General features: G+C 36.7%; 1 protein-coding gene across 1 annotated transcript in view; it reads left to right on the top strand.

Annotated features, from left to right (window-relative positions):
* LOC131382575 (centrosomal protein of 112 kDa-like) overlaps positions 1-24,679 on the top strand; it is a 69,205-nt gene that overhangs the window by 39,862 nt on the left and 4,664 nt on the right. The window contains exons 6-7 of the mRNA XM_058434863.1: positions 22,707-22,800; positions 23,070-23,168. Coding sequence (XP_058290846.1) covers positions 22,707-22,800; positions 23,070-23,168 — 193 coding nt within the window. The remainder of the gene's footprint in view (positions 1-22,706; positions 22,801-23,069; positions 23,169-24,679) is intronic.

The following is a 24,679-nucleotide window of genomic DNA, read 5'->3' as shown; positions in this document are numbered from 1 at the left end:
AGACTGGAGTGCAGTGGCGCCCGCGATCTTGGCTCACTGCAGCCTCTGCCTCCCGGGCTTAAGTGATTGTCCTGCCTCAGCCTTCTGAGTAGCTGAGCTTACAGGCTCCCGCCACCACGCCTAGCTAATTTTTGTATTTTTAGTAGAGACAGGGTTTCACTATGTTAACCAGGCTAGTCGTGAACTCCTGACCTCAAGTGATCCGCCCATCTTGGCCTTCCAAAGTGCTTAAAGATTAAAGACATGAGCCACCGTGCCCAGCCTAGCGTTATTTTTAAATGTCATTCACACTGCTGTAGTTGGCCCCCCCCCCTCCCCTTTTTTTTTTCGAGACGGAGTCTCACTCTGTTGCTAGGCTACAGTGCAGTGGCGTGATCTTGGCTTACTGCAACCTCCGCCTCCTATGTTCAAGAGATTCTCCTGCCTCAGCCTCCTGAGTAGCTGGGATTATAGGCATGCACCACCACGCCTGTCTAATTTTTGTATTTTTTTTTTTTTTTTTAGTAGAGATGGGGTTTCATTCTGTTGGTCAGACTGGTCTCGAATTCCTGACCTCAAGCAATCCACCCACCTCTGCCTCCCAAAGTGCTGGGATTACGGGTGTGAGCCACCATGCCCAGCCCTTGGCACCATTTTTGTAAACCAGGAGATCTTGTTTGTGTAGGTTTTTTCTGGTTTCTAGTTTCTTTCATTGGCCTGTTTATCTGTGTGCTAATACTACACTGCCTTAATATTGTAGCTTTAAAATAAATCTTGATATTTTATAGTGTAGTGTAGGTCCTTCTTTTTCTTCCTCAAGATTGCCTTGGCTGTTCTTGGTTCTTTGCATTTCCATATACATTTCAGGATTAGCTCACCAGTTTTTACTTGCATATAAATGTGATGTGTGCATGTGTACGTGCCTATTGAGATATTTTATTATGAATGCATTGAATCTATAGATAAATTAGGAGGAATTGATATCTTTATAATATGGAGTTATACCCAGAGCTCCAGGCAAGCAGTTATCTTTTTTTTTTGGCCTTTTCTGTAAATTTCATGGGTAATATGCAGTCCTATGTATCTAGTTTTTCCACTTACAATATTGTTTTTGAAGTTCATATTGTTTCTTGTATCAGTAGTTCATTCCTTCTTGTTTCTGAGTGGTATTTCATTGATGAGTATACCACATTTTGTTTATCCGTTCACTAGTTAATGGATATTTGGATTGTTTTCAGTATTTGGCTATTATGAATGTTGCTGTTTTGGACGTTCATTGCAAATTTTTATTTGAACATATGTTTTTCATTTCTTTTGGACAGATATCTAAGAGTGGGTTGTGTGGTAAATTTATTTTTAACTTAAAAAATCATCAAACTCTTTTCCAAACTGGCTGTTCCATTTTATATCCCCATTACCAATATTCCAGTCTCTTCACATGAGTATTCTCGTCTTTTCACATCCTCATCAGCTCTTGGTATTGTTAGTGGCTTTGATTTTGTCCATTTTAGTTGGTATGCAGTGGTATCTCATTGTGGTTTTAATTTGCATTCCCCCAGTGACTAATGACACTGAGCATCTTATCATGTGCTTATTGGCTATTTGTATATCTTCTTTGAAGAAATGTCTGTTCTAATAGTTATCTGCTCCTAACACACCCAACATACAATGGGCGAAGCAGAGGATAACCTCTACAGACATTTCTAAAAAGTCACTAGTTCATAACAATTCTGAAATCCAGATAGGCAAGTAGTAGAATTTTCTTAGTTAAGTCATTCTTAAGTTTTGTAGAGGCCCTCTTGTTTGATTGAGGGGATCTGTCAGGCATACTCTTAATCTTTTTAAGGGATCTGTGGATGAATGCATAGTACTCTGAGATACACCATCTTTTATCTTTTCGATCTTCACAAAATATTTTACATTTATACCGTTGGCTTTATATCTATGCAGTGTCCAAAGTATGCTTGGACTTTCTTAATTTAGGATATTTTGCCATCTAGAGAGGCCGAGAATTTTTAAAACCATGAAGTCTTAGTTCCATTTTCTTTAACTTTCCTTGACTCAGTTTTACTCTACTCTTGCACCTAAGAGCAACAGCACTTAAAGCAATAGCAAATACTTTGTAAATCTTCTTAGCTATATTACTCACTTAGTTCATCAAGCATATTTTCTAATTTTCATGTTACTGAAGATGATGGTGTAGCTTTCTATCTCTAGGTAAAAAGGATCCCCTTCTTCCCATTTCCAATAACAGGTTTCCTACTTCCTCTTGAGCCCCACTGGCAATATCCTCAAATTCCAAATTCCTACTGATGACCTCTTCAAATCAACTTTGTCTTTAGCACACTACACACAAACATGTTTCCATATTCTTGGGCTGTACTTCACTTTCAGATACCAAAATCTGTATTATCTATAATACAGATATCTGCAGTTATCTATTGCATGTCTTTCTAGCTATATGTTTTTAATTATATGCTTAGTATTTGTTCTAAGTATGTGCTAGGCAATATCTAAGAGAAATTGCATTACAAATTACTCCAAATCTTAGCAGCTTAAAGCAACATTTATTTTTTATTTTTTTTTATTTTTTTCTCATGGACATGGCTTAGCTGGGTTTTCTGGCTTAGGTTCTCCTATAAGGTTGCAAACAAGGTATTGACTGGGGTTGTGGTCCCAACTGAAGTCTAGATTGGGGGAGAATCCACTTCTATTCTCACTAATATGGTTAATAGGATTCAGGTCCTTGCAGGGGTATTGCTCTGAGGGCCTCAGTCTTTGCTGGCTGTCATCCAAAAGTCTCTCTCAGTTTTTTCCTATTCGGGCCTCTCTATAGGATAGCCTACAGCATGGCAGCTGGCTTCCATCGAAGTGAACAAGTAAGAGAGCAAGAGAGAGGTAAGCATGATGGATGCTAGAATCTTTTTGTAAGCTAATCTTGGAAATGATTGCTTATCACTTTTTTCGGATTCTGTTGATTAAAAGCAAGTTTCTAGGTCCAGACTATACTCAAGGGAAAGGACATATCACATGGGCATGCATACCAGGAGTTGGGGAAAATTGGGAGCCATCTTAGATGTTGCCTAGTGCATACTTAGAACAAATACTAAGCATATAATGAAAAGACATATAGCTAGGTATAGCTAGAAAGATGTGTAACTAGAAGGATTAAAATGGAATAATATAAAATATTCAGTGAACATAAAAGAAGGCAGGGAAGGAAAAATGAGGAGCAAAGAAGAGCTGTGACAAAACCAATAGCAAAATGACAGACTAAATAGAACCATAAATAATTACATTAAATATAAATGAACTTAACACTGGAAGCCAAAGACAATGATTTTTAGATTGGATAAAAAAAGCAAGAGCCAACTTTATATTATTTATAAGACATATACTTTAAATACAAAGATAAATAGGTTGAAAGTAAAAGGATGCGAAGAGATGTATCATGGAAACAAGCATGAAAAAGCTGGAATGGCTATACTGAATATCAGATAAAATAGACTTCACAATAAGGAAAAATTATAAGACAAATAGTCATTTTGTAATGGTAAAGAGTCTATTCATAAGCATGATATAATGATTATAAATGTGTATTTAGCAAACAAAAGAGCTTCAAAAATACATGAAGCAAAAACTAATAGTGCCAAAGGGAAAAACAGACAAATGCGTAAACATTATTGCATTTATTCCTTTTCTTGGGAATTGATGGAGCAACCTGACCAAAAAATCAAAAAGGATGTAGAAGATTTGAGGAATACTCTGAACTACCACAGCCTAATTGACATTTATAAAATACCCCATCCAATAACTGTAGAATGCACATACCCCAGTGTGGGGAACTTCAATACGCCGGATAGAACAAATGACAGAAGGTTAATAAATAGAGGACTTGAACAGTTTAATAGACCATCTGAACCTAACAGATATGTAAAGAACACTCCAGTGGCTGGGTGCGGTGGCTCATGCCTATAATCCTGGCAGTTTGGGAGGCTGAGGCAGGCAGACCGCTTGAGGTCAGGAATTCAAGACCAGCCTGGCCAACATGATGAAACGCCGTCTCTACTAGGGGTATTGTATTGTATTTTGTATTGTAAAAATACAAAAAAAATTAGTTGGGCATGGTGGCACATGTCTGTAGTCCCATCTGCTTGGGAGGCTGAGTCACAAGAATTGCTGGAGCATGGGAGGTGGAGCTTGCAGTGAGCCAAGATTGTGCCACTGCACTCCAGCCTGGGTGACACGGTGAGACTCCATCTTAAAAAAGAAAAAAGAAAAAAAAAAAAAGAATGCCGGACGCAGTGGTTCATGCCTGTAATCCCAGCATTTTGGGAGGCCGAGGCAGGCGGATCATGAGGTCAGGAGATCGAGACCGTCCTGGCTAACCGGGTGAAACCTTGTCTCTACTAAAAAAAAAAAAAAAAAAAAAAATAATTAACTGGACACGATAGCATGCGCCTGTAGTCCCAGCTACTCGGGAGGCTGAGGCAGGAGAATCACTTAAACCCGGGAGGCTGAGGTTGCAGTGAGCTGAGATCACGCTACTGTACTCCAGCCTAGAAGACAGAGTGAGACTCCATCTCAAAAAAAAAAAACAAAAACAAAAATGAAAACAAAAAAACAAACAAACTAAATTTACACCTTAAGGAACTAGAAAAAGAACAAACTAAACTTACTAAAGCTAACAAACGGAAGGAAATAATAACATGAAACAGAAAAACAGTAGAGAAAATGAAACTACGAGTTGGGTTTTTGAAAAGATCAGCAAAATAAGCAAACTTTTAAGTACATGGAATAAGAAAAAAAAACAACACTCATTAACTAAAATCAGAAATTTAACACAAAGAAAAAGGGTTGTAAGAGAGGACTATGAGGAACCATATGTCAATACATTTGATAATGTAGGTGAAATGGACAAATTTTTCACAACACATGACCTACCAAAACTAAATTATGAAGAATAGAATATCTGAACAGACCTTTAGTAAGCAGATTGAATCAGTAATCAAAAATCTCTCAACAGACAAAAAACTCGGGACCAGGTGGCTTCACTGGTGAATTTACCAAACGTTTAAAGAAGAATTAATGCCAATCCTTCTTCAAACTTTTCAAAAACATTGAAGAGGAAACACTTATAAATTTATCACGTGAGGCCAGCATTAAGTTGATACTAAAACTAGACAAAGGTGGTACAAGGAAAGTATAGGCCAATATCCTGACAAATATTTGCTGCAAAGGCCTCAGGAAAATACTTGTAAACTGAATTCAACAGCACATTAAAGGTTTACACATCATGACCAAATGGGATTTATTCGTAACTTGCAAGAATGGTTCCACATATGAAAATCAGTAAATGTGATATACTACATTAGCATTAACAGAATCAAAGGAGAAAATCCTCACACAGTCATCTTAATTGATGTAGAAAAATCTTTTCACAAAGTTTAACTCCCTTTTTTGTTAAGAAGAAACTTAAATTGGGAAGATAAGGAAATTACCTCAGCACAATAAACACCATCTATTTAAAGCCTATAGACATATTATTCTTATAGTGAAAGACTGAAAGCTTTTCTTCTAAGATCAGGAACAAAGAAAGGATGCTGTCTTTTGTCTTGTGTATTCAACATAGCACTGGAGGTCCCAGCCAGGCAATTCGCAAGAAAAAGAAAAAAAGTCATCCAAAATGAAAAGGAAGAAGGAAAATTATCTTTGTTCACAGACATAATCTTATATGTAGAAAACCCTAAGGATTTCACAAAAGCTGTTAGAACTAACAAATGGATTTAGCTTAGTTGCAGGATACAAAATCAGTGCAAAAAATTAATTAAATTTTTATATGCTAACAAGGAACAATCTGAAAAGCAAATTAAGAGAATAATCTCATTTATAATAGCATCAAAAAGAATAAATTACTTAGGAATAAGCCTCAGGAGGTGAAGGACTTGTACACTGAGAACTACAAAACCTTGATGAAAGAATCTAAAAGGACACCAATGAATGAAAAACATACTGTATTCATGGATTGGAAGACTTAATATTATTAGACTGTTAATACTACCCAAGATGATCTACAGATGCAATACAGTCTCTGTCAAAATTCCAACAGTGTATTTTTTTTCAGAAATAGAAAAATGCATCTGATATGGTTAGGTTGTATCCCCACCCAAATCTTACCTTGAATTATAGCTCCCATAATTCTCACATGTTGTGGGAGGGCCTCAGTGGGAGATAATTGAATCATGGCTGTTTCCTCCATACTGTTCTTGTGGTAGTAAATAAGTCTCACGAGATCTGATGGTTTTATAAGGGGAAACCCTTTCTCTTGATTCTCATTTTCTCTTGCTGCCACCATGTAAGAAGTGCCTTTTGCCTTCTGCCATGATTGTGAGGCCTCCCCAGCCATGTGGAACTGTGAGTCCATTAAACCTATTTTTCTCCCCAGTCTGGGTATGTCTTTATCAGCAGTGTGAAAACGGACTAATACAGTATCCTGAAGTTCATATGGAATCACTTGGGACATTGAGTAGCTAAAACAAATTTAGAAGAAAAACAAAGTTGGAGGTCTTACACTTCCTGATTTGGAAACTTGCTGCAAAGCCACTATTATCAAAACAGTGTGATACTGGCATAAAGACAAATATATAGACCAATGGAACACAATAGTCCAGAAATAAACCCTGACATATATGGTCACATAATTTTCGATAAGGGTGCTATGACCATTCAGTGGTAAAAGGACAGTCATTTCCACAGATGGTGTTGGGAAAAAAGGATATCCAAATGCAATAGAATTAAGTTGGACTCTCACTTTACATCATATATAAATTAACTAAAAATGGATCAAAAACTTAAACATAAGAGCTATAATAGGGAAACATAGGGAAAAGCTTTATGACATTGGTCTTGGCAGTGATTTCTTTTTTGGATATGAGACCAAATATACAGACACATAAAAAAATAGATACATTGAACTACATCAAAATTGAAAACTATGTACATCAAAATTAAAAACTGTACATCAAAGGGCATAATCAACTGAGTGAAAAAGCAGTCAATGGAATGGAAGAATATATTTGCAAAGCATATATTTGAAAAGGGGTTAATATCCAGAATATATAAAGAACTCATCTCAACAACAATAAAAAAAACTAGATTAAAAGATGGGCAAAGGACTTGAATAGACGTATCCCAAAGATAATATAAAAATGGCCAGGCTGGGCGCGGTGGCTCACGCCTGTAATCCCAGCACTTTGGGAGGCCGAGGCGGGCGGATCACGAGGTCAGGAGATCGAGACCATCCTGGCTAACACGGTGAAACCCCGTCTCTACTAAAAATACAAAAAATTAGCCGGGCGAGGTAGCGGGCGCCTGTAGCCCCAGCTACGCGGGAGGCTGAGGCAGGAGAATGGCGTGAACCCCGGGGGGCGGAGCCTGCAGTGAGCCGAGATTGCGCCACTGCACTCCAGCCTGGGTGAAAGAGCAAGACTCCTTCTCAAAAAAAAAAAAAAAAAAAAGCCAATAAACACAAGAAAAGTTGCTCAACATCACTAACCATAGGGAAATAAATATCAAAACTATGATGAGATGTTACCTTACATCCATCAGGATGGCTACTATGAAAAAAATGTGTTGGTGAGAATGTGGAGAAATTGGAACCCTGTGCACTGTTGGTAAGAATGTAAAATGGTACAGCTGCTGTTGGAAATGACATGGTAGTCCTCAAAAAATTAAAAATAGAATTACATTTTCGAGCATTCCCACTTCTGGGAATTCTTTTTACATCCAAAAGAATTGAAAGCTGGGTCTTGAAGATATATTTGCATATTCATGTTCATAGCAGCATTATTTGCAATAGTCAGGAGGTAGAAGCAACATAAATGTCTATCTACAGATGAATAGATTAGCAAAATGTGGTACATTTAGAATGAATAATATTCAGCCCTAAAAAGGAAGAAAGTCTTGTCACATGGGGCAACATGGATAAATCTTGAAGACAGTATGCTAAGTGAATAAACCAGTCACAAAAAGACAAATACTGTTTAACTTATATGAGGTCTCTAAAGTTGTCAAATTCATAGAAACGGAAAGTAGAATGGTGGTTATAGGGGCAGTGGGAAGCAGGGAATAGGGAGTTATTGTTTAATGACTGTAGAGTTTCAGTTTTTCAGGTTGAAATCTGGAGACAGATGGTGGAGATTATTGCACAACAATGTGAATATACTTAATACCGCTAAACTGTATGCTTAAAAATGATTAAGACTGTAAATTTTGTGTTATATGTATTTTACCACAATTGATAATAAAATATTTTAAAAAGAAGATATAATAATATCAGGAATGAAAGAAGGGACTTGACAGATCCTACAGATGTTAAGGAGATAAGAGAATGTTATAAATCACTTTATACCAGTGACATTGTTGATGAAATAGACACACTGCTTGAAAGACACAAAAACTAAATACTGACTCAAGAAATGGGAAATCTGAATAGCTCTATATATACCAAAGAAATTGAATTCATAATTAACCACCTCACAAATCTCTTAAGCCCAGATGGTATCACTGGTGAATTCTTTAAGGCTTTTATGGAAGAAATTTTATCAATCTTCCCTGAGTTTTTTTTTCCTACATGAAATAGAGAAGGAGGGAATGCTTCCCAAGTCATTTTGTTAGGTCAGTATTACTCTGCTTCCAAAAGAAGACAAAGACCTTACAAGAACAGAAACCTACCTAGCAGCATTCCCTTATCAACATAGATTTTAAAATTCTTAATTATCAAATCAGATCTATTAATAGATGGAGAGAATATTCTGAATAATTTGAGATATAACATTTGAAAATTTATGTATTTCATCATAGTTTTAGAAATATAATCATCTCACTAGATACAGAAAAAGCATATAACAAGATGCAACACTCATCCATGATAAAAACTCTCAGCAAATTAGGAATAGAAGGGAACTTCCTCAGCCTGATTCATTATCCATGAGAAATGAAAGCAATTATAGAAAAGAAAAGAAAGTTAGGGGACTTCACTTTCCTGATTTTTAGGCTTAAAATCAAGCTGTAGTAATGAAGACAGTAGTACTGGTGAAAAGATAGATAGATTTATAGAATAGAATAGAAATTCCAGAAGTGAGCCCTCATATACATGGCCATTTGATTTTCCACAAAGATGGCAGTGGAATTGAGGGAAGGAAGGTCTTTTTATCAAATTTATAAATTTTTAATAAATTTTTATAAATTTATCAAATTTTTATAATTTTTTATAAATTTATCAATTTTAATAAATTTTAATAAATTTATCAAATTTTTATAAATTTTTATAAACTTATCAAATTTTTATAAATTTGTATAAATTTTTATAAGTATATCAATTTTTTATGAATTTGTATAAATTTTTATAAGTTTATCAAATTTTTATAAATTTTTATAAATTTATCAAATTATGCTGTAAGAACTGAATATCCACTGGGGAAAAACTGAAATGAGTTATAGGCCTAAATGAAAATGCTGAAAGTATAGAGTTTCTAGAAGAAAACAAAATCTCTGTGACGTTGGAATAGGCAAAGATTTCTAAAATAAGATATAAAAAAACACAAAACAATGAAGAAAAAATTTACAAACTGAACTATCAAAACTTCTTTTTAAAAAGGCACCATTTGGAAAATTATCTGGCAGGGTACAGAATGGGAGGAAAGTTTTCATCACATATATCTGATAACGGACTTGTGGCTAGAATACATAAAGGATTCTTACAACTTAAGGGAGCACACAATCCAGTTAATGTGCAAAAGAGTTTATAGATACTTCACAAGAGAAAATATGTAAATGGATAGTATACATACATGAAAAGATGGCCAACAGCATTATCAGGGAAATGCAAGTTATAAAGCACAGTGTGATACCACTGCATACCCATTAGAATGGCTAAAATTATAAAGACTGAGAAAACCAAGTATGGTGGTGAGGTGATGAAGCTGAAAGTCTCATACACTGTTGATGAGAGTATAATATTGTACAACCACTCTGGAAAACAGTTTGGCTATTTCTTATAAATTTGAAGATAACTTATCATGTGACCCAGCAATTCTATTCCTAGATACTTGGTAAAGAGAAATGAAAACATATGTCCACATAAATACTTGAATGTTCATAGCAGCTTTATTCATAATAACCCAAATGGGTAAACAATCTAAATGTCCATCAACACATGAATAGAAAAGCAAATTATGGTTTATGTATATAATGGAATACTACAAAGCAATAATGAACTTTTTTTTTTTTTGAGCTGGAGCCTTGCTGTTGCTCACACTGGAGTGCAGTGGTGTGATTTCAGCTCACTGCAACCTCCACCTCCTGGGTTCAAGCAATTCTCCTGCCTCAGCCTCTGGAGTAGCTGAGACTACAAGTGTGCAGCACCATGCCCGGCTAAATTTTGTATTTTTAGTAGAGATGGGGTTTCATCATGTTGGCCAGGCTGGTCCTGAACTCTTGACCTGAGGTGATCCGCCTGCCTTGGCCTCCCAAAGTGCTGGGATTACAGGTATGAGCCACCGCACTTGGCCAATAATAAACTTTTGATATGTGCAACAACATGGAGAAATCTCAGAAATATTCTTGGCCAGGTCAAGCCAGACATAAACATGTACATACTGTTTAATTTCATACATATGAGACTCTCGAAAATACTGCTTGTCTGGAATTGGAGGAAGAGGTAAGTTGACTCTTACCTCTCAGGCTCAAAGAATTTTTGGGTGTGATGGAAATAATATGTATATTGTGGTGGTTACATGTACTTTTGTCAAAACTCATCAAACTGCATTTTACAAGGATATGGTTTTATTGTATGCAAGCTATACCTCAGTAAACAATAAAAATCAGGTAGAGGTGTGGCTGAGTCTTCCATTGTGTGGCTTCTTTCAGCCTGAACCTGTGAACTAAAGGAAGACATTATTCTTTCCCACACACCTGCACAGCCAACAATGGTGAGAGAGGGACTGGAGAACTGCAGTAAACTTTCCCATTCAAAGAGCAGAGAAATGGGAGGCAGATTGCAATGATAGTTTATAGCAGTTCTGAAATCTAGCCAGGCATTTGTTGCCCGTTTCATGATAGGTCTTAGTGCTGCTTCTTGGGAGTGGTTCTTCATGGCTGTTTGCTCTGTTTTTCATGATCTTGGCTCTTCCCTCTGAGCTATCTTTCTGTTACCATAAGAAATAATTTGCTTTCAGCTGAATAGTTTTTTCAGCCTGCTTTCTGTTTGTATGAATTCGGGGAACCAAATGCATATTTTCATCTTGAACTCTTTCAAATGAAGCTATAATTCCTTTAAAAATTTTGCAGCTTTCTGTGTATCAAATTGTAATCCATTCCATTAGACAAACACCATATTCACAAATTTCTTTGAGACAGACTTTCTCTGTTTTGGTCCAGGAATCAGGATGCTGTGGTACAACACCCTTATGATTCTTAGAATCCCTCTTATCTGTCAGAGAGCTTCTAAGAGGTACAACATGGAAACGTTTAGAAGCCTTTTTGTTTTCCTTTTTTTCAGGCATTGCCCAAATCTTTCTGAGGTCTTAACCAAGTGTTTAAAGATGTGTCCTTGAAATTTTGATCCTGAGTCCATATTTTACTGGCAAAACCTTGGATTTGATCTCTGCCCTCGGATTGTTTCTTCCTTCAGAGCTTTTACTAGTGGAAGAAGCTGAGAATGAAAAATAATTTGCTTTTACCATCTTATATTTCCTATGTCGGACATATGAATATATCTCTGGACCCTGCTTGAAATCTGAGCCTTGTCTTCTCTACTTCATTTCTCTTGATTTCTTCTGTTTCATACACAGCTAAAATAATCCATTTGACAACAAAAATCAAATAAAATACCTAGGAATAAATTTAACCAAAGGTGTAAAAGATCTATACACTGAAAACTATAAAACATCAATGAAAAAAACTGAAATGTAAAGATATCCTGTGCTCATGGATTGGAAGAATTAATATTGTTAAAATGTCCATACACAAAGCAATCTACAAATTCAATGCAATCCCTATCAAAACTCCAATGGCTTTTTTCACAGCAATAAAAAATCCGAAAATTCGTATGGAATCACAAAAGACCCCAAATAGCCAAAGCAATCTTGAGCAAGAAGAACAAAGCTGGAGAAATGATGCTTCCTGATTTCAAAATGTATTACAAATCTATGGTAATTGAAACAGTATAATACTGGCATAAAGACAGACATATAGACCAATGGAACAAAATAAAGAGCCCAGAAATAAACCCACACATTTACAGTCAACTGATCTTTCACAAAGGTGCCAAGAACACACAATGGTTAATGGATAATCACTTCAATAAATGGTGTTAGGAAAACCGGAAGTCCACATGCAGAAAAAGAAAATTTGGCCCTCATCTTGCACCATACACAAAAATCAACTAGAAATGGATTAAAGACTTAAACATAAGATCTGAAGCTGTAAACGACTAGAAGAAAACACAGGGGGAAAACTTCTTGACATTGGTCTAGGCAATAATTTCTTAGATATAACCCCAAAACACAGGCAACTAAAGCAAAGATAGACAAATGGGATTTTATCAACTTAAAAATCTCCTGCACAGCAAACAATCAACAGAGTGAAGAGACAAGCTACAGAATCAGATAAAATATTTGCAAGCCACATATGTGATAATAGGTTAATATTCAATCTATATGAAGTACTCAACTGCCGCAAAACAACCCAATTTTAAAATGGGCAAAGAACTTGAATACACGTTTCTCCAAAGTGGACATACGATATATAACATGTTCAACATCACGAATCATCAGCAAAATGCAAATCGAAACCACATGAGATATCACTCACACCTGTTAGAATGACTGTTATCAAAAAAAAGTTATTGGCCGGGCGCGGTGGCTCACGCTTGTAATCCCAGTACTTTGGGAGGCCGAGGCGGGCGGATCATGAGGTCAGGCGATCGAGACCACAGTGAAACCCCGTCTCTAATAAAAATACAAAAAATTAGCCGGGCGCGGTGGCGGGCGCCTGTAGTCCCAGCTACTCAGAGAGGCTGAGGCAGGAGAATGGCATGAACCCGGGAGGTGGAGCTTGCAGTGAGCCGAGATTGTGCCACTGCACTCCAGCCTGTGTGACAGAGCAAGACTCCGTCTCAAAAAAAAAAAAAAAAAACAGTTATCAAGTGTTGTCCAGGATTTGGAGAAAAGGGAATCTTTGTCCACTCTTGGTAGGAGCATAAATTGATATAGCAATTATGAAAAACAGTATGGAAGTTCCTCAAAAAATCAAAAATAGAACTACCTTATGATTCAGCAAATCCCTCTTCTGGGTATAAAGCTAAGGAAAATGAAATCAGGATCTCAAAAAGCTGTCTGTACTCTGTGTTCACTGCAGCATTATTCACAATAGTCAGGATGTGGAAACAACCTATATGTTCATCTACAAATGAATGGATTAACAAAATATGATATATACATAAAACAGAATATTATTCAACATTAATAAAATGAAATGCTATCATATGTGACAAGATAGATGAAGCTGGAGGACTTTTGCTGAGTTAAATAGCCAATCACAATAGAATAAATACTATACAGTAGTCAAACTTATAGAAGAGGAGAGTAGAATGGTAGCTGCCAGGGGCTTACAGACGGGGAAAATGGGGAGTTGCTGTTCAATGCATATAAAATTTCAGCTACAGAAAATGAAAACGTTCTAGAAGTCTGCTGCACAACACTGATTATAGCTGCAATACTGTGCTGTACACTTAAAATCTTAAGTAGATCTCATGTTGCGTATTTTTACCACAATAAATAAAAAAACTATTTTAAAAAGGGAAATTTCTAAAATGTTTATTTAATTTTTGTTTTCAATATGATTCAAGCAGACATTTCATATGTGAAAAGGGGATGAACAGTCTGATGATAACAATGTGCTTACAATTGAAAAACATGATTACTAAATCTGAAAATCACGATGGAAACAGAAAACAGCAGATTAAATATTACAGAAAATCAAATCAGTGAATTAGAAAACCAGCTCAAAAAGTTCTCTGAGAAAACAAAAGAAAAAAATAAAAACATGGCTATAACTAATGGAAGTGTAAGAGATGAAGAATATAGATTCAAAATCCCCAATACAGAGATAATATGTATTCCAAGAGGAAATAGAAACTGGAGAAGCAATAAAGAAATAGTACTCACAATGCTCATCAAGATTATATGGAAAAGAGCCTTAAAGAATGAACTTAGGGCTGGGCACAGTGGCTCACGCCTGTAATCCCAGCACTTTGGGAGGCTGAGGTGGGCAGATCACTTGAGGTCAGGAGTTTGAGACCAGCCTGACCAACATCGTGAAACCCCAACTCTACTAAAAATAAAAATAAAAATAAATTAGCCAGGCATAGTGGTGTGTGCCTGTAATCCCAGCCACTCGGGGAGGCAGGAGAATTGCTTGAACCCAGGAGGTGGAGGTTGCAGTGAGCCAAGATTGCACCATTGCACCCCAGCCTGGGCAACAAGAGCAAAAATAACAGTAAATGGGATTGCTCTCTTGATTTCTTTTAGGATAATTCATTGTTAGTGTAAAGAAGTGCTACCGATTTTTGTATGTTGGTTTTGTATCCTGAAATTTTACTGAATTCATTTATTAGTTTAAATAGTTATTTAATGCAGTCTTTAGGGTTTTCTGCATATACGATTATGTCATCTGCAAATAGAAACCATTTTCCTTTTTACTTTCTGATTTGGATGCCTTTTTCTTGCCTGACTACTCTGGCTAGGACTGCTGTACTATTTAATAGGTGGTGACAGTGAGCCTTCTTGCCTTGTTCTTGATCTTAGAGAAAAAGCTTTTTTTAGCTTTTCACTGTTCGAGTATTATGCTAGGTATGGGCTTTGTCATATATGCATTTTATTATTTTGATGTACATTCCTTCTGTACTGAGTTTATTGAGTTTTTATCATAAAAGAATGTTGAATTTTGTCATACTCTTTCTGCATCGATCCAAATGATCATACAATCTCTATTCTTCATTGTTAATGTGGGGCATCACGTTTATTGTTTAGCATATATTGTACCATCCTGGCATCTTAGGGATAAATCCCACTTGATTATGGTGTATGATTCTTTTAATGTGCCATGGAATTCAGTTTGCTAGTATTTTGTTGAGGATTTTTGCATCTATGTTCTTCAGGTATATTGGCTTGTAATTTTCCTTTATTGTAGTGTCTTTGGTTTTGGTATCAGGGTAATGCTGGCTTTGTAAAATGAATTTGGGAGTATTCCCTCTTCTTCAGGGTTTTGAATGGGTTTGAGGAGGATTGGCATTACTTCTCAAATGTTTGGTAGAATTCACCAGTGAAGTCATCTGGTTCTGGGCTTTTCTTGGTTGGGAGATTTTTAATTACTGATTCAGTTTCCTTACTAATTATTGGTCTGTTCATATTTCTGTTCTTCATGATTCAATCTTGGTAAGTTTTGCATTTCAAGTAATTTGCTCATCTCATCTGGGTTATCCAATACATTGGCATACTGTTGCTCTTAGTACTTTCTTACAGTTCTTTTTAGTACTTTTTTTTTTTTTTTTCTCTTGAGATAGGTTCTCACTCTGTCACCTAGGCTGGAGCACAGTGGTGCAATCACTGCTCACTGCAGCCTTGACCTCTTGGGCTGAAGCAATCCTACCTCATCCTCCCAAGTAGCTGGGACCTCAGGTGTGTGCCACCACATCCAGCTAATTTTTATTATTATTATTTTTTGTAGAAATGAGGCTCACTATGTTGCTGAGGCTGCTCATGTACTACTGGGCTCCAGCAGTCCTCCTGCCTCAGCCTCCCAAAGTGTTGGGATTACAGGCATGAGCCACTGCACCCAGTCATTCTTTTTATTTCTGTTAAATTGAATGTAATGTCTTATCTTTCATTTCTGATTTTAGTTGTTTAGTCTTCTCTCCTTTTTTCTTATTCTGTGTAGCCAAAGGTTTTTCAATTTTGTTGATCATTTCAGTAAATCAACTCTTAGTTTCATTTTCTCTGTTGTTTTTCTATTTTCTGTTTTATCCCTGCCCTAATCCTTACTATTAATATTTACTTCCTTCTGCTGGCTTTGAGTTTAGTTTGTTCTTTTTTTAGTTCCTTAAGGTGTACATCTAGGTTGTTAGAGTTTTTTTCTTTTTTAATATAAGCTTTTACAGTTGTAAATTTTCCTCTTAGCACTGCTTTCACTGAAACCTACACATTTTGGTATGTTGTATTTTTGTTTTCATTTGTCTCAAGATATTTTCTAGTTTCCTTTATTTTGCTTTCTGATTTGACTTGTTGATTGATGAGAATTTGTTGTTTCATTTTCACACATTTGTGGACTTAATAAGTCATTTTGGGCTGGGCGTGGTGGCTCAAGCCTGTAATCCCAGCACTTTGGGAGGCTGAGGCGGGTGGATCATGAGGTCAGGAGATTGAGACCATCCTGGCTAACACGGTGAAACCTCGTCTCTACTAAAAATACAAAAAATTAGCTAGGTGTGGTGGCGGGCGCCTGTAGTCCCAGCTACTCGGGAGGCCGAGGCAGGAGAATGGCGTGAACCCAGGAGGCAGAGTTTGCAGTGAGCCGAGATTGCGCCACTGCACTCCAGCCTAGTGATAGAGCCAGACTCCGTCTCAAAAAAAAAAAAAAAAAAGTCATTTTGTTAATTGCTTTCTGACTGTTATATAGTTCCTTTGTTCATTTCTTCCTTATATTTCTTTGTGATCTGATGATTTGTTTGTTGTTGTTGTGGTTTGCTTTGATTTTTTAAAAATGTTTTGTGTACCTACTATATTTAAAGAATTTGTGTTACCATAAGGCTTACATAAATCATCTTATAGTTGTAACAACCTATTTTAAGCTGATAACTTCGATTGCATTAAAAAATTTAATACTTTTACTCACTCACACACTTTGTTATTAATGTCCCAGTTTTCACCTTTTAATATGCTGTATTCATTAACAAATTATTTTGTGGTATGAAACCATCCAAGTTGTCCTATAAAATGGATGTTTATGGTTTTTTTTGAATAAACATAGAAGTTAACCCACCCAGTCTTAACACTGGAGAAACTTAACGGTTGTCTTATTTGAGTTCCTTTCTCTGGAAACCAACCGTCACGTATTCCAGATAGTATCAAGGAACTGAAACTTACCAAATCACTGCATCTAGACAATGTTATGCCAGACCCCTCACTTATCATGATTGCCTAACCAACCATCTGCTTCCTGTTGACGAACTCCGCTTCCTTACCACTCCCTAATTCCTGTTTTCCCACAGGTAGTTAACATTTCTTCCCTCTATATAAACTAATTTTAGTTGGGCGAGGAGATGGATTGGATACTGATCTCCCATATCCTTGGCTTCAGTGCCCAAATAAAGCCTTCTTCCCTAGCGATACTCACTGTCTCATTGATTGGCTTTCTGTGCAGTGAGCAGTGGGACCTAGACTGGACTCCTTGTGTTTCGGTAACAGTTATAGTTATTTTTAAGATTTTCATCTTTTCATTTTTATGTTGAAGTTGAAAATGATTTATGTACCACTATTATATCAATAGAGTAATCTATATTTTATATATAATTACTTTTATCAGTGCGTTTCATATTTTCATGTGTTTTCATGCCACTAACTAGTGTCCTTTCATTTCAACTTGAAGAACTCCCTTTAGAATTTCTTTTAAGTCAAGTGTAGTGGTGATGAGCTCCTTCAACTTTTGTTTGTCTGGGACTGTATCTCTCTTTCATTTTTAAAGGACAGATTTGCATGGTATATAATAATATCCTTGACTGGCAGTTTTTCTCTTTCAGTACTTTGAATATATCATCCCATTCTCTCCTGGCCTATAAGTTTCTGTTGAAAAGTCCTTTTACAGTTTTATGAGTCTCCTTTGTATGTAGTGAGTTGCTTTTCTCTTTTGGATTTCAAAATTCTTTGTCTTTGACTTTTGGCAATTTGATTATAATGTGTCCTGGTGTAGATCTCCTTACATTCAACCTACTTGGGATTCTTTGAGTTTCATAAATCTGGATGTCCATTTTTCTCCTTAGATTAGTTCTTTAAATAAGCTTACTGCTTTTCTCTCTCTTCTCTTTCTCTGACTTTAGTAATATGTAAATTGGCCTGCTTGATAGTGTCTCATAAGTTTCTTATGTCTTTTAAAAACATTTTTGCTCTGTGGAATCTATAATTTCAAATGTCCTGTCTTTGAGTTTACTGATTCTTTCTTGTACTTGATCAAGGCTGCTGTTGACCCCCTTTAGTTAAATTTTTAGTTCAGTTATTGTAATCTTCAGCCTTCAAATTTTTCTTTTTAAAAATATTTTGTTTGTTAAAATACTCATTTTGTTTATGCATAATTTATCCTAAGCTTATTGAATATTTTGATTATGGTTATTTTTAATTCTTACCAGCTAATCCATTTACCTTCATTTCTTTGGGGTTGGTTTCTGAAGATTTGTTACTTTCTTTGGGCCATTTTTCATTTTCCTTGACCCTTTGTATTAATGTCTGCATATTTGAAAAACAGCCACTTCTTCCAGTCTTTATGGATTGGCTTTGTACAGGGGCAGACCTTCAGGAATCGGCCTGAGTAGAGATTCTGGAGTCCTCATAAACTTTTTCTGTGGATATGTCTTCTCTGGACTTCGGTGTGTAAATTTCTAAATAGTGGGATTTGCTGGTTTCTGTTTTTAGGAGATCATAATCTCTTGTTCCTTCTATTCTGTGTCTTGTACTATGGGCCTTCTGGAGCTAGTAGCATACTGGCTCAATCCTTTTTTGGTTATTACTTGCTTTTTTATTTTCAGCTGCCCCTAGGCACTTAGTTTATGCTGCATCCCACCAGTGCTTCAAGACAGATGAGACAGAAACAAGTTCCTTGGGCAGTCCCCCAAGAGTCTGAATGTTGGATATATGCTTTAGTCTTCTCTTTCCCTCCCCAGGGAGAAGCTGTGGACCATGAGTTTTTCTAATTGTGTCATGCTGAGCCAGGGGTAGGAGCTCTGGCCGTGAGTGCTTACTAGTCCAAACCACCACCTTTGTTCTTAGTGGTCCCCAGGCATTTAGAGAATACTAGTCCTGTGAGTACTTGCAGAATCCTGTCCCTTAGGCAGCCCCTTCCAAAAGCCAGAATGTTGGACAGATGCTTCAGCTTTTTCCTTCCCCAGGGAGAGGTTGGGACTGGGAGTTTCCACCTGCTATTTCTGAGCTGGTGGGAGGGGCTATGGTCAGTTACTGCATACTAGTCCAAACCGGAGGCTTTGTTCTCAGCAGTTCCCAACCTGGGACCTTTTCCTGTCAGAGCTAAGATTCAGCCAAGACAGCAACAAGTCCCTTAAGTAACCTTGCTTATGGCGCAAGAGGATTCCACAAATTTTACTAGTGGCTTCAGTGTGGTTGGTTTCATGCTTGCCTGGGGTACAGGAGCCTCTCATCTGGTCTCTGGATGTCTCACAAAGGGAATTTTGGTCCATGTATTGTTGTTGAATTTATGTGTCCATTGAGAGAAGGAGAGTCTTGCTGACATCACCCCCTAAAGTAATTTTCTTTTACAGGAGGACATTTGATTGGTCTTCCTTTAGGCTTTATATCTTTTATATATAAAATATCATTCCTTATTTCTTTATCTGTACAAGGATAAGTTTATATTTTTCTAGTATTAAGAATCAGCATTGATACTTTGAGAGTGTTTGTGAATTCCTGTTGAAATATTTTCTCATTAGCAAAAAGTGAAAGGGAAAATTTATATTCTCCTAGTTTTATGGCTTAAGAGTAAAGGGCATGTCAGGGAATGTTACAAATGTACTCAATTTTTTCTTTCCATGTTGGTTTTGGCATCCTGAAATTAATTGAGGCACAATACCGCTTTTCTGCTTGACACAAGTACCATATTATGAGCTCACTGTGATCAGGTCCCCTGTACCAGTCGTAGGTTGTCCTTATAAGCACCAGGAGTTGCTGTTCTGTGTGGCGTGTGGCACTTGTTATTCATAAAAAGGCTTTTAAGGTTGAACTTTTCTCCCACTTTCTGTTTTCACTGTTCACCCAGACCACCAGCGCCATCACTGAATTTCAGCCTTTGTACTTACTTAGAGTTTAAGTTGTTTCCAGCTGGAGACAGTCTTATGGCAGAAAATGAAACTTCTGTACCTAATGTCCTGTTTTTCTTGTGCCAGCCAGATTTTAACAATGATACCGACCTTCTCCTTCAGTTGACTCAAATGCCTTCACAAGAAGCTGGCTTCCACAATGCCTCTCCATTACTTGGCCTTCATTGGTGCACGTATTAGGGGTAACATAATAAGTTTAGTTAATAATAATGGACATGTTGAATTGGAAGGAGGGCTATTCAATTTGTATTTGTAATGGGTTTGGAGGCCAAGAGAGAAATTTGGACTACAGATGTAGATTTTGTAAGCAAAACTTATTATTTGAAAAACTAATACATTGGATCATCCAGAGAAAGCATGTAAAATTAAAATAAATTAGACACAGAACTCTGGGATCACAGCATGTATGGATGGGCAAAGAAAGCTAGTGAAGGCTATTGTGAAGGGGATCTCTGAATGATAGGATGAGAACCATGGAAAAATGGTTTTTGTTTGTTCGTTTGTTTTTAGACAGGGTCTCACTCTGTCACCCAGGCTAGAGTGCAGTGGAACAGTCACAGCTCACTGTAGCCTCAACCTCCCGCAGGCCTCAAGTGATCCTCCTACCTCAGCCTCCCAAGTAGCTGGGACCACAGGCATGTACCACCACGCCCGACTGACTACTTTTTGTCACATGTTGCCCAGGCTGGTCTCAAACTCCTGAGTTTAAGCAATAGGCTGACCTTGGCCTCCCAAAGTGCTGGGATTACAGTTGTGAGCTACTGCACCTGGCCAGAGAATGGTTTTATGGAGCCATTGAATTCAGCATCTTTAAACTACTGTCTCTAATGTTTTAGTGACATCAACTAAATTAAGGACAGATTATGACTCATGTGCTTGAGTGTCTAGGAGACTGTTGATGACCTTAGTTATAGCACTTTTGGGATGAATGCAAGTCATATTGTAGTTGATTGAAAAATATATGACAAGTTAGAGCATGGATGCAATAACATTTTTGAAAATTTATTGTGAGGGTAAAGAGTTTGGTACAGAAGGACAGCTACAAGTGAATCAAGAGGGTGTGTTGTTTTATGTATGCAACCCTGTGCAATAAATAGATAAATATTTCAGGCTCCTTTTTACATTAGTATTTTTTTATGAGAAGAATTTTAGTATTAAGCATTTTTCAATTTTTAAGTATAGATCTTTTTATGATTATTTAATCTATTCTTAAAGAAGAATAGGCCACTGCTTAGTATGACATATCAGGTTACCTCTCCTCATAGAGTTTTAAATGCTTATATCAGCTGATGCACATTGACTGGTATAATTATACTCAAAATATTAACTTTGCCCATTTTTCTCATTTGCTTTTAACTATTTGGATGTTTATGATACTGAATAGGGGTATAAAAAATAAGCAGCTCTCTTTAAAACAGCTTTTTCAGCCATTTTACGTTACTTATTAACTAGTCTAAGGAATGTTATTCTATCAGTTTTAGTTACAAAATACATTCATTTTAATATTGTCTTTTGAATTAATATTCTGTCTTTTGGAAATACTTAGCATAGGTCACAGTTTGTGAAGGAAATCCTGATATGGTTTGTGGTTGAATGTTAGTGACTTTAATTCGTTGTATAATGGTTATTTTCCATTTAATGTATCTTGAAGCAGTTGTTCAGAGAATAGGTGTTCATAATCATGGAACTTTCATTGAAGTGGTTTGAATAAAATCATATAAGAGAGACTCCAGGCTAAAGGAGGCCATTTAAGAATGTATTTTACATGATATTTATATTAGAGAAGAGTCTTTTTGATGAAGTCGATTTAAACTTGTTTCCTACTTACTCTGCATTTCACATTTTACCTAAATTAACATGGTGTGTTTTTAAATAGAAGACTTTGATATATCTGTGGTTTCTGACATGCTTTCAAATTAATTAAAACTTTAAACTACATGAAGGTTTTGTTATTTTATATATTTTAAGGCTTCATGTTGATGTGGAACGTGAATCCAACCAAGTTTGCTGACCTTAAAACAATATTCTTCCCGTAGAATATATGCTTCATTTTCTCTCTTTTTACATTTGGGAAAATGGGAAAGGAGGAGAAAAGATTTAAATACAGGTGATTTATTATAGTCTGACTTAAAAATAGCATTTGCATAAGCAAGTCTGTGGCATTTATGTAACCTCTTATAATTTAAATGAAATGAAATATAAATAAAATGGTTATTTGTATTTCTTTTCCTTTTTTTTTTTTGATGTGGAACATCATTTTGTGTGTGTGTATATTTTTGTTGTTGTTGTTGTTTGAGATGAGTCTCGCACTGTCTCCCAGGCTGGAGTGCAGTGGCACAATCTCAGCTCACTGCAACCTCTGCCTCCCAGGTTCAAGTGATTCTCCTTGCCTCAGCCTCCCAAGTAGCTGGGATTACAGGCACTCGCCACCATGCCCGGCTATGGAACATCATTGTTAATACAAACTATCATCTCATTTCCAAGGGAAAAAAAATGGTAATCCTAGATTCTAATACTCTGTGTCCTCTGAATTCTCCAAATGGTGATTGTGATTATTTTGGTCTCTTAGCAGGGAACAGTACGCTGGGAAGCTCCGAATGAGATCACATTCCTTGAGTCCAACTCAAAGAGAAGATGGACAAAATAATATCCCAAAGATTTGTGTAAGATTAGATTTTACTTTTGTTTGGTTTTTGCTTGTTGTTTTAAAATAGCTGAACAAAGTTTTAATTTCATTTGTTGAAGTGCCAATGATTGCTTCAAAACAGAATAAAGTTGGATGATTCTGGTGAACATCCTGATGTCAAAGAAAGTGGGGTGTTTGGTATATAGTGTAGTATCCCTTCTACTTCCTCAGTGATTCTGAGGTGTTATATTCATCAATCTGTTGTTTCTCCTGTGTATCAAAGAATAACATTTTCCCTTTATTCAGAATATATGTGGAAATGATTATATACCCGATGATCATAAAATTAAGAAGAAACTGGAATTAACCTGTAGTGAAGTAGGGAACACTGCTTTTCTAATGAAGGTAAACTGTGTATATTTTGAAATAAGAATGTCTGTCTTGCATCTATTTGTTCAACATAGATTTAGTTTGGACAAGGTGCTAATGAGCACTCCAGTTAGCGTTTTTTTGTTTTGTTTTGTTTTGTTTTTTTGAGATGGAGTCTCACTGTTGCCCAGGCTGGAGAGCAGTGGTGCAATCTTGGCTCCTCACTGCAACCTCCGCCTCCTGGGTTCAAGCCATTCTCCTGCCTCAGCCTCCCAAGTAGCTGAGACTACAGGCATGTGCCGCCGTGCCTGGCTAATTTTTGTATCTTTAGTAGAGACAGGGTTTCACCATGTTGACCAGGCTGGTATTGCACTCCTGACCTCAAGTGATCCGCCCGCCACAGCCTCCCAAAGTGTTGGGATTATAGGCATGAGCCACTGCGCCCAGCCCCAGTTAGCTTTGAAAAGAGAAACACTGTGCCTGCTTATTCCAGTCTTTATTGCCTAACTCTGGCTGTCTTGAGTTACATGACTTTTAGTTACAAGAGAAAGCATGTGTAACACATGACTGTTTTTGTTTTAGTTTTTTTGAGACACAGTCTTGCTCTGTCGCCCAGGCTGGAGTGCAATGGTACCTGCATGATCTCGGCTCACTGCAAACTCCGCCTCCCGGATTCACGCCATTCTCCTGCCTCAGACTCCCGAGTAGCTGGGACTACAGGCGCCTGCCACCACACCCGGCTAATTTTTTGTATTTTTAGTAGAGACGGGGTTTCACTGTGTTAGTCAGGATGGTCTTGATCTCCTGACCTCGTGATCCGCCCGCCTCGGCCTCCCAAAGTGCTGGGATGACAGGCGTGAGCCACTGCACCCGGCCAACACATGACTGTTTTAGCACTAGCACTATAAACATAACTTATTGCATTTTATCGAATGATAATTTGGAATTAAAAAAATATAAAGGGCAGCATATTTTAAATAGTGATAAACTACAATCATTATATTTATTCAGAATAAGCAAGGCAGGTACATTTTCTTATTTAAGAAATTCTTGTTGATGAGAAAAACATACAAAAAGCAGAGGACCACTAGTAGAAGTGATAATGAATTTTAATATAGTATTATAAATAACAATACAGTATTGTATTGAAAAGAAATGTAGAAACTCAGTAAAATATGAAGAACATTTTAGTGCATTTAAAAAATTACTTCATAGTAATTTAAATGACCATAGATATAAGTAGATACATTTGTTAGCAATTAAGCCTTCTAAAAGCATGAGAATGCTGTATCAACAAATCTAATTTTAAAATATACTTTCTGGGCTGTAAAATAGCCATTCTTTTCCACAGACTTACCTTTCTAAGTTTTTACGGTTTTCTGGTCATTGTCAATTTCTGGGCACAGATCTTAGGTTGTCTCTAGTTCATTATAGTTTTAATCTGGGGCTGATAAATGTGTAATACAAAAATTATACGTGAGGGAAAAAAGCATGGAATTGTTATGTTTTAAAAAGTGAAGAATCACCATAATTGTGTGTTTTTTTTT

This window comes from Hylobates moloch, unplaced genomic scaffold (assembly GCF_009828535.3).
Source record: "Hylobates moloch isolate HMO894 unplaced genomic scaffold, HMol_V3 SCAFFOLD_69, whole genome shotgun sequence".
Classification (NCBI taxonomy): domain Eukaryota; kingdom Metazoa; phylum Chordata; class Mammalia; order Primates; family Hylobatidae; genus Hylobates; species Hylobates moloch.
Note: the sequence above shows the minus strand (reverse complement) of the source record. Positions and strands in the feature narration are given on the sequence as shown.